The sequence below is a fragment of the Vidua macroura genome, chromosome 5 (assembly GCF_024509145.1).
Source record: "Vidua macroura isolate BioBank_ID:100142 chromosome 5, ASM2450914v1, whole genome shotgun sequence".
NCBI classification, from domain to species: domain Eukaryota; kingdom Metazoa; phylum Chordata; class Aves; order Passeriformes; family Viduidae; genus Vidua; species Vidua macroura.
In genome coordinates, this window is record NC_071575.1 from 7,584,962 (window position 1) to 7,595,968 (window position 11,007).

The 11,007-nt window shown below is 42.1% G+C and overlaps 1 protein-coding gene across 1 annotated transcript in view; it reads right to left on the reverse strand.

The window, feature by feature from the left end:
* The window catches only part of VWF (von Willebrand factor), a 119,967-nt gene extending 109,205 nt beyond the window's left edge, over nucleotides 1-10,762 (reverse strand). Inside the window, exons 1-6 of the mRNA XM_053978117.1 lie at nucleotides 10,682-10,762; nucleotides 9,111-9,165; nucleotides 8,428-8,586; nucleotides 7,694-7,796; nucleotides 7,397-7,605; nucleotides 149-273 (exon numbers count right to left, since the gene is read on the reverse strand). Of these exons, the coding sequence (XP_053834092.1) occupies nucleotides 149-273; nucleotides 7,397-7,605; nucleotides 7,694-7,796; nucleotides 8,428-8,586; nucleotides 9,111-9,165; nucleotides 10,682-10,711 (681 nt within the window). The 5' untranslated portion in view covers nucleotides 10,712-10,762. The remainder of the gene's footprint in view (nucleotides 1-148; nucleotides 274-7,396; nucleotides 7,606-7,693; nucleotides 7,797-8,427; nucleotides 8,587-9,110; nucleotides 9,166-10,681) is intronic.
* Between the last annotated feature and the right edge of the window lie 245 nt (nucleotides 10,763-11,007).

The window sequence follows — 11,007 nt, forward strand, 5'->3', positions numbered from 1 at the left end:
TACAGGGCCAGGAGTTGGACTAAGTGATCTTTGTGGATCCCTTCCAAATCAGAATAGTCTGTGATTTCTGTTCTTCTGCCAAAGGGCAGGCAAGTTGCCTTTCAGGTAGGGGAGGACTGAAACCAGAATGGCATCTTGCAGCACCAACCTTCTCTGCCATATCAGATGAAATGTTGCAGGTGTTGCTTGGAGTCTGCACTCTCTTGCAGTGCTTGTTTTCACTGTGCAAAGCCCAGGAGTTGGCAAAATCGTAACTGTTCCCCACCAGGGTCCCTGGGAAGGAAGAAGAGGAGAAGCAACACGGCTGTTTGAGGGGTTTTAGCAACAGGTGGGCATTATTGACTGCTATTAAGGTGATAGTCTGCCGAAAGCTCTCTTTAAAAATATAAACTGTTGTATCAAATGGATTTTTATTCCAAACAGATTGACTGTAGGAAAGCCACTATCAGTGATATGGATTTTGTTCTGCTAAGGTCGTCTCTACACTCAAGGACAGACTAAAGCCTGCAGAAAGCAGCTCCCACCTCCCTCATGCCTGCATGAACATGGTAGGAGTTGCTGCTGGTCAGCGACAATCTGCAGGAGCCAAAGCATGCCTGCACATCTTCTTACCACTTAAAAGTTGTCAATAAAACACAAAACATATTAGAGAGGCAAACAAACCCATCTGCTTTCCCTAACTGAAGAAAGCATTAGCACTCTTGATCCTAGCTGGCCTTGATTTTTCTCCTGTCCAAAACTAAATCTTGTGTGCAAAGAAGCTTAATATGCACCATCATGGTTTGGGCCCATCCTCTTCCTGGGTAAGATGTCCTGAAACATGCTTCTCTGTACCAGGACAAGCAGCTCCTGGCCCAGGCTTACCAAAATTTGCGTAAATTTTGCATTAAAGCAAAGCTGAACGAGTTTGTATAGCTATGACTTCCCAGGAGATGCAAACCACTTCTCTGCTGCTCTTGCTCCATCCTTCTGAGAAGGGGGATCCTCCCAGAGAGGGAATGTTTCCTCCACCCTCTTTTGCCACCCATGGCCTTGCTAGTTCCAGCTTCCTAGTGTGGGTACCTGTTACTAAAAAAAAAATCTGTGACCTTTTTTTGTATTTTTTAATTTTTTTTTTTTTTACTTTTTTTAAAAATTTTTTTACACCCCATTGTGATGCCTGTGAGAATATCAATTGCCAGTGTTAATGCATTCTCAAGACCTTATGCAGAGGATATATTGAAATACAAGCCTGGCTGTATCTGAAAACCAAAAGAAATGAAAAGAAATTCTTCCCAAGTATACCTATAGACTATTTAATAATATATACATGTATAGATAATAAAGATTCCATTGAGCTCCCTGTTTAGTACAAATACAAGGAATATATAGACCACTAAAACTCTTCCTAAACTATGGAGTAGTCATGAAAACTGCACTGAGAATGCTAAGGCAGAGGTATTAAGATCTGGAGACTTTTTTGTAAACTAGAAATTAGGGGCTTTTAAAGGTAGCATGTATCAGGCCCACAGCACATAGCAAAGGACTCCCAGGGAAAGGGGATAAAAGAAAATTTTCATCTATGCAGACAGGACTCAGAAGAAGAAAAGAAATGCAGCAACAAGAAGAACACAACCCTTTAGCTTACCACATATTATAAACATTAAAGCAGCAATGCAAGCCAGCCTGAGGAGAAGCAAGGTGCCAGATTCCCTTTTGTTTGCAGTAAGGCAGCCTTTCCCTAGCAGGTGTGTAAACAGGAGCTGGGCTCTGCTCTGAAGCCATGTTTCTCCAGCCCTGGATGCACATCCATGCCAGGATTCCAGCTGGTAGCTACCCCCGGGGCTCCCTCACCCACAGGCTAAGGTTTGAAGGTCAGGACAACTGTTGGCCCTAAAATACTGGTCACTTGTTTTTTCATTTCTCTCCTTCCATTTTTTTCTTTTTTTTTTCTTCTGCAGTGCTTGTAAATTTATGACTCTTATGCAGTTCTTTTACGCAACATTTGCACTATGTGGTTTTAAGTCTTTGTTTGCTGCATTCTATGACTCACACTTCAAGTGAAGGGTCTGGAGAGCCAGTCATGTGAGGAACAGCTGAGGGGCTCAGCCTGGAGAAAAGGAGGCTCAGGGGGGACTTTCTGGCTCTGCACAATTCCCTGACAGGAGGGTGCAGGCAAGTGGGAATCAGGCTCTTCCCTTGCTCCCAGGAAACAAGGGACAGGATGAGAAGAAATGGCCTCAAGCTGCACCAGGGGAGGTTCAGGTTGGACACCAGGAAGAATTTCTTCATTGAGAGGATTGTCAAACATTGGAACAGGCTGCTGAGCAGGGGGGTGGAGTCACCACCCCTGTAAGTGCTCAAGAAATGACTGGACATGGCACTCAGCGTTCTGGTTTAGTTGACAAGGTGGTGATCTCTAAAAAGTTGGAGTCAATAATCCTGGATGTCTTTTCCAACCTAAATACTTCACTTATTTGATGAAGATTCAGGAAGAAAAATGGGGAGAGACAAATATCCCTAACACATCTGACTGCTCTGGGTAGAGGGGAGAGCAGCTGCCAACATCCCTGGCCTTTCCCACCTGACACCTCCATTTCCTTCTGCTGAACAACTTGAGAAGGGAGAAGAGGAAAGGCAATGGAAGGGACAACAAAACAGCCTAAAAACTAATCTGGGGTTTAAGTGGGCAGGTGATGCTGTCAACATAATCTGGCACGGCAATCCCACCACACAGTGGGACTGCCCTCATCTCTTGCAGAGCAGAGTTTTGTTTTGCCTTCTGTCCTTTCTGTGGTCACCTCTTCTTTCTGGAAGCACCCAAGAATCTGCAGAAGCAACAAAACAACTCCCTCATAGGGCTCATCAGAACCCTACACCCAGAAGGCCTCCATGCAGCCTGGGTGGACTTTGGCTAAAGCACTGGTTTTGCCTAAGACTTGCAGGAAATGTGTGGAAAACAGAAGTTGTCACAAAATGTAATGAAAACAAAGGATTTGGACAGAAGTGCTTGAAGAAGGGACGATCAGATGCCTGATATGGACCACAGTACGGATCCCAGCAGGTAAACTGGCTCCTCAAAAGCGAGACCCCCAGGCAGCCAGCTAGGGTGGAATCTCCTTGTAGCATGCAAGATGGGTTCAGGAGGCAGATATTAAAGGACAACATGAATCCCACCTGCTGCTAACACCCCAGACACATCATGACATCTGTGACCTTGCAGAGGTCTTTGAGGAGAGGGCCACTCCCCCACTACCTGAGCAGCCTCCAGGGGTGGAGGGTCTCCAGGGGTGTTCTGCTGGACTATGCCTTTAGTGCTTCAATTGCTGCCCTCACGTCTGTCTCCCTTCAGAACAATTTTCAGATTGGTGATGGCCACTCTTCACAGCAAAATCCTTGTTCACTATGATTATCTGAGCCTCCAATCAACAGTTCTTTCAGAAATCTGAAACTGGCACTAGCTTGTTTACTTTGACACTGATGGTCAGGCAAGCAAAGCATCAGGAAAAACCACCTCATGCTCTGGGCATGGAGTGGGAAGCAGAAACCCAGGAACCCTGACCTCCTTCCCTGGACCTCCTGTAGATTTTCCAAATTGCCACAGGCCCATCAGATAACTCTCTCTGGCTCTGTTAACTCATCTATAAAAATAAATGCAGAAATTTGGTCAAGACACTATAGTCCTGTGTGTCTTAATTGGTAAATGGAGTCTCAGTCAGTAAATAACCAACTTTCACATGTTGGTTATTTATCAAGCAATGGAGAGGCGGGGGGGGGGCGGGGGAGGTGAGGGTGATTTTTTTTTTGTTTGTTGTTTTGGGGACTTTTTTTACACAGGTTTACATTATTCCAGACCGGCAAAACTATTGGTAAGGCTGCCCAAAAATTGATTCATAGTTTGCATCAAATTAATGATATGAAATAGCAAAGTCACAGGCTGCAAAATCTTTCCTGCCCTCTCCAGTTCAATGAATGTAAAATCGGTAATATTGAACAGGAGAGGGAAAGAACCCCCTCCAGAACTCTACAGCCTAGTGATGCAGCCACACTCCTCACAACAGAAAGATCTAACTTCAATCCCAGATCCTGAATAAAGCACATGGGCTGAAGGTGGTCAAATAGGTATCTGAGCATCTAGAAAGAACTCAGCTTCATGTTTCTGGTATGAGCAAAGGCTGTCAACCAGTTAGAAGTGCATGTTGAGGTCAGAAAGCAGAGCCTAATCAACTGGCAAGTCTTAGAAGCCTTCACAGAATGGCAATAAAGTACCAGACCTTATCTGTCAAGAAAGAGAGGAAACCCTTCATTAGGGTCTAGGAGAAAAACAAACAGACAAAAGACCAAACAAAAATCCTAGAAAGCTTCTGAGACATTTCTTTTTATATTTTAGTTATGCTTAAAGTGTGAGAACAAACTTTCAAGTTTTAGCTCGGTTTTGCTTCCAATAAACAAGCAAGTCCATAGAATAAAATCAATGTTGTTTGTCAGTCTGGACAGGACATGAGCACTTCTCCACAGGATGAGCTATTGTAGGAACCATGTCAATGGCAGTCAATGGCACCCCAGCCTGTCTGAAGGGCAGTGGGTCTGCAACTTTGGGAAAAGGTTCTTCCCCCATAGGGTGGTGAGGCACTGAACAGGCTCCCCTGGGAAATCATCACAGCCCCAAGGCTGCCAGAGCTCAAGATGCATTTGGACAACATGGCGGGATTGTTGGGGTGTCCTGTGCAGGGCCAGGACTTGCTGATCCTTTCAACTTGCTGGGTCCCTTTCAACTCAGGATATTCTATGAACTCCAAAACCTACTGGAAAGACTTTTTTGGGGGGTTCAAGAACTAACACCTAAGGCCTTCAAAGCTCAGTCACACCAGTGTTAATTTACCAGGGTAATTTTTGTTCTCATCATTCAGAGCTCCAGACCTCAACAGCTGAGCATCCAAAGTGTACACAGAAACAATGTGTGTTATTCTCTCATCAGATTTTCATCAGTCTCCACTTCCACACTAAAAACACAGCAAGGAGTCATAAGAGCATCATGACAACAGCACGTTTAAATAGATTATAGAACAGATATATAAATATATCAAGAGAAAAGAAAAGCAATTACAGCATTCATTAAGTTTTAAACACCCTTCTGTTCATGCCTCCTTTATTTACTTGCTGTAAGTGGTAATATCCACTTACAGAACAGGTGCTTTGCCTCTTCTTTCACCACCACCCTAAAAACAATTCAGATGTAATCAATGAAGTTCTATATTATATTCCACTTTCTTAAGGGAAAAATCAGATTAACTGTGCTCTTAAACCACAATACTTTCTTTCCCTAAAATATGGAAAAATCATATTTTCTTTTGTTTCCACTGCATGTTATTCTGAAGCTCAAAGATCTTAACACATCTCTTACCAACAAAAATCCATCCCAGAAATGTGATTTATTAGAACTGAGGCCTCAATTTGATAAATTCCAGGTTTTAACAGGAAGCAATGGACACACCAACAGGACAGTTCAGCCTGCTGGCAACCTTAAGGCAACCATTCACTGTCGTCAGATCACTAAGTCCTTACACCAAGCTCACATCCTTGGATAGGCTGACCTTCAGGAGATCTAATCAGCCTGAAAGGAGAACAACTCTTGATCCTTTCAGTGAAAGGAAAAGGGTAAAATGCTTCACAGGCTCCCAAGAGGCTGCCTACTTTTTCTGTTTAAAAAATATTACCTCTCCCAGCTGTTTGTGTTGCCCCCCACCTGGAAGCTAGATTCAACAGTATATTAAAAAGCAAACAAAAAAGAAGTGATCTGAATTATTCCATAACTGATTTACTTGCAGCAAGTTAAGAAATGCTCCAGCAAACCAGCAGAGCTGCCAAGGAGACAAACAGTGTGTGGGTGTAGTGACATCCCTCACTGATACAACAAATTCAAACATAATTCAGTCTAATTCCTTCTAAATTAGTTTAAATGAAAGGTCTTTTGTATCACTGGAAAAACTGGCAGAATTTCTGACACAGTTCTATTCTTCAGGCTAAAATCACAGATCTGTGTATCCACACAGGTGGGTAAACATGAGAAGATCCCTGACTTCTGTAAGAGACACAGAAAACACATTTTCTCTGTCACCTCTATTATTTTACAGCTCCTCCAAGCAGGGACCCTGTCATGGACTTTATTACATTCCAAAATCTGTGGCTGTGAATGGACTGTTTTTTTTAAGAGGGAAAATACAGCCTCCAGCTTGTAAAACAATGTATTCGTTCTAAATACAGCATGAAACACATTTAAACATGAGCAGCAGAGGGGCCTTTTGTACATTTGAATAATCCAAAGCATTACAGTCTTCCTTTTTATTTCTGCTTTTTCTAAGGGCCTTACTACTATTTACTGTCTCAAGAAAAAGCCATAAACTTCCTATCTCATCTCATTCGGACATCAAGGGATCCAAGCCCTGGCAAGCAGATTTGTGACCAGAGTTTGTTTCTTATTATTTACATTGCTGAAGGACAGATTAATCATTTTAACACACCATGAGATCTCCTTTTTTTTCTGTACACTGAAGTTATGCTTATGTATCCTGAGTGCCAATAGGACACATCTCTGGAGCACTGCCAGGCTCCTTTCCAAGCTGCTTTGCCTCCCTTTCTATCTTCAGTATTATTTATTTTTAATGCACACTTCATGTTATCAATCTAATATATTAATGTATTAACTAACTTCAAACCTCTCCTCTTCAGGTAAGCACTCAGAATTAAAAGACACTCTGAAATACCACAAATCAAGACCAATGCCTTAAAGTCTCGTTCAGGGCTTTTCAGAAACTCTGAATCTTCACACAAAGGTGTACTGAGCAGCAAAGGTGGTCTTGCCTCTCATTCTCACCAGGAGCTGCTGCGATATAAGGTGCACCCCCCATCCAACAGCCCTTATAGGTGGTGCAATGTCATTAAAAATAACCCCTTTATAGAACAGCATCCCACGCCAAACCTGCAAGCAGCAGGAATTTAATCTTCTGCTGTTGCATCTTTCTATTCTTACACTATCTATTCTTACTACCTCTTGGCTAATTCATGAAAAATTAGATGTGGAATCAATGGGTATTTCACACAGCTTTTTTACTGGGTCTTCTTCTAGCCAGTCTCCCCACATGAATTAACCTGTAGCTTTATCTTTGCATTTGAAAGTTTCCAGGTTTCTAAACATGCTGCGTTCAGATGCCTGGGCTGTCCTCAGGAATGAGATGTGACTGCCATTTCCTTTCAGGAGAAAGGAAGATGAAAGGACTTGGACAGCTTTTCAGCTCACCAAGTTGAGGTACCTGACAGGTTCTGTAGAAACATTTTGCTGGATCAGCAACATCTTTGTTGAATCAGGAAAAGTGTGCAGAGCATCCATTAACATACAATCAGTTAGTGGTAACCTTACCTTCCCGAGTTCTGAAGTCATCCTCAAGGAATTTATTAAAATTGCCACACAACCCACAGGTCTTATTATAGTGCCTTTCTTGAAGGAGTATCTGAATGTTTCCACTGGCATCAATCTTCACCACAAAGCCGTGCTCATCGCTGGATATTTTATAATAACCTGCCTCCTTCTCTATAAATATACCATTGGAGGCAAAAGGTATGGAAACCCTGTGGAGAAAAAACAGGAAATTCTCAGCATGTGACACACACAACCCATCAGGTTGTTTTCTGCTAGAATAATAGTTCCTACAGGTACCTTTTTTCTTCCTGCATCGCAACTCCATCTAAAGAGAGGCGAAGACTGAAATATTCTCTGAGATACAAAGAGAAACCAATTTTGTCCCCATCCTGGTAATCACCTGAGGATATGAAACACAACCAAATACTCTTAGTTCTGGGACTCAGGAAGACAATTTATGGCCAGTAAAGACTTATTTTAAACTATGACCAACACAGAACAGTTATTAGTGAATATAAAAACATCTACCAAAGCAGTTGGTATGAAAGTCACATACAGTTTTGGTACATATATCATCACTTCTATGCCCAAGAATAACTCTGCAGAGGCCTATGCTAATTCCAAGGTCTTCTGTCCTAGAAGGTGGGATTTTTCTTACTGGTGTGTGTTTAGAATACAGATAAAATTCATTCTAAAGAGTTGTATAGTTCTTATTCCTGGACTCAGCTTTAACTCAGCCACATCTCCCTGAAAAATACAAAATTAGTAAAGGTCTTCTTTTTAGTAGGAGTAGTAAGAAAATCCCTGCTTCTCAGCAGCTTATTTATGTACGAGCTACATTACCAGAATGTACCAGGGATAACAGAAGCCCCAGAAGTAATCCCACTTTCCAAAACAAGCCTAAAAAAACCCAATACAACCCACAGACAAACAAACAAACAAAAAACCCCTTTTATGCAGTGGTCCATCCTATCTGACAAAGGGGAACTATTTGTCTTTTTTCCCAGTAATGGAACCCAGCTCAGACTCACCTAAGAGCGTGAAGGAGTGCTTGTGACAATCCCCAGCAAGGAGGTAGCTGCAGTACCCAGCAAAATTGTACAAGGAACCATCAAATGTTTTGATGTGGTCATTCCCAAAAAGGCTGCAACGGGCAACTGATGACTCCTGAAGTGAAACCCCTGATAACCCTAGGTATCAAAACACAACATTAACCTGCAATTTAACACAATCATTTTGCAGTTCAGGAATTTCTCTGCTGGAATTTATCCCCACGGATGTCCTGGTGGCTTCTAGGCAGACTGTAAGCCTAGCATGGCAGTCCATAGGATCACAGCTTTTTTTAAATTATTATATGCATTACTGAAATGCCTTTTTTTACTTTGTTTCCACCAGCCCAAACCTTGCAGGAGTAATTTAAGTTCTGATCCTTTGAGGAATGCCATGTGTTCATTTGTGCCTGCCTGCAAGCCCACTAAAGCCTATAGGGCACGAGGAAAGCCCCATATCCTGTGCAGTCAAATGTCCCTGAATTCAGGGAGTGTTTGGGACTCAACACAGTGCCTGTTTCTAGGTAAACAGACAAAAATAATTACTTTATTGATGCCTTCAGCGTGGTGAGAGTCATCCAAGTCAGTACAAAAAGGGGAAGGGGGGCTCATATCTCACAAGAAAAATAGTGAAAATATATTCTAGTCCAAACCAGTTTTCTTACCTGTGATTACAGTGGCCAGCAGTAGGTTTGTTTGCAGCACTGTCAAGAGGAGCATCTGTTAAAAATCAAAGAGATAGCTTAGAATATTCTTCATTTGAGACACAGTCTGTTTCACAACTCCTCATCACTTTCTATCCTTTCTTTATAAAGAAGACTATTATTGAGGCTCTGCAACATTTCAAAAAGCCATAACCCATGCAGACAGTTATGGTAATTCAGCTGCCCTCCATCCTGCTTTAACTAGGTAATCTAGGAGAGCTATTAATTACTCTCTGCCTGCATTTTCACTTCTCAGGGCATGGAAGTCAGCTACCTCCATGGGAAATGCAACCCAACACAGACCCATATCCCATTTCCCCTCAGCTAACACCCTGCACACAAAGCCCTTCAACACACAGCATTATTTCTCAGCCAGCCTGATGTGAAGATGCACCCCAGACTGGCTCAGCCAAGCTGGCTCCAGTAGAAGTCACCCCTGCAGCACAAGATTTGCACCCAAACAGCCACAGTGGGAAAGAAAGAATATACAAGTTTTGCAGCAGCCAGCAGGTTTGCTTGGCAGACCATTGTAACCACATAATCCACTGATTTCAGGGTGATAACATGCTTGAGCTAAAGGGCAAGAAGGAAAGGGAGGAAATCTTGCAGAGATTAGAGACCCAGGGTGAAAATTTTCATTCAACAAAATCAGTTTTAGCATTGCCTCCTCCTTTCTACAACCAGAACATCAGTCTTTGTTTTCCATATGTCTATAAACTACCTCCAGGATGACCAGGCCTTTAAAAATAATAATTAATAATACGATAGGAGGTTCATGCAGATTGTGAACTACATGGGTTCAGTGGCAAAACATCAAGTGTTACAAATGAAAGCTCAGGGAGCTCCATCTAAGGGAATTAATTTCAGTGATCATATAAGCAACTAGAGAAGCTTAAATATACCAAAGTTAATATATTAATGCTAGAAGACCAGACACACCTTTTCCTAAAGGAATTCTCCAATTAAAGACTAGACTGCATTTTGTAAAGACAAATTGAGATATCAGGTATAGACACATACTTCTTATGCTCTTAGTTATGTAGGTCCAACTCACAGCCACATAAATAAACATGGAGTTTGACTCATACACAACACAGGAAAAGAAAGATCTATTCTATAACTCAGTCTAATATAATGCTGCAAATCCCAAACTGACATAAGGCTGCAAGATAGCTCAGAAGTGCCAACTGCATGGGAATGACACTACAAAGAATGGTGAAGGAAACAGTGGGCATTATTATTCTCAGAATACACACTTGCTACTGTATTTTTGGTGCATGCACAGTGTTATTGTGGCAAATCAGATACTGCTGATCTTTGTTAACCCTTTTGCTTTACAAAGCAGGCAGAGAAAAGAGGCAAGGTTCCCATCAGTCCCCGTCCACCTCCCACTCTGTTCTGAACTGCAGATGGAGTTTCCCCCAATTCTAATGGAGCAGGTGCCACTAACAAATCAGAATACAATCCAGTAAGATCTGCCAGTATAAAACCATCTACAGTTTTATCACTGGCTTAATTAGAAATGAATATACCTTCTTCTGTGCGAGACTCCTCTTGCACATGAGAAAGAAACTCCTCCAGTTTCCACCTCTAGCCTACAACACCATTGTTCCCCTGGTGCTTCAGAAGTCAAGACTGGAATGACTTTAGTCTGAAATCTCTTGTTTTTGTACAAGCCAGGAACTCTTGTCCATTTAAGAGGAAAGACAAAAATGCAGACGTCATATCCACCTGATTCTCAAGACAATAGATGAAATTGCTATCGTGGAAATCAGGCACTCTTAATCGCCAGGAAGGTACAATGAGGGGAAATAGTTTTAAAAACTGACAGATAAAGCCTTTGAAATACCTTTCACAT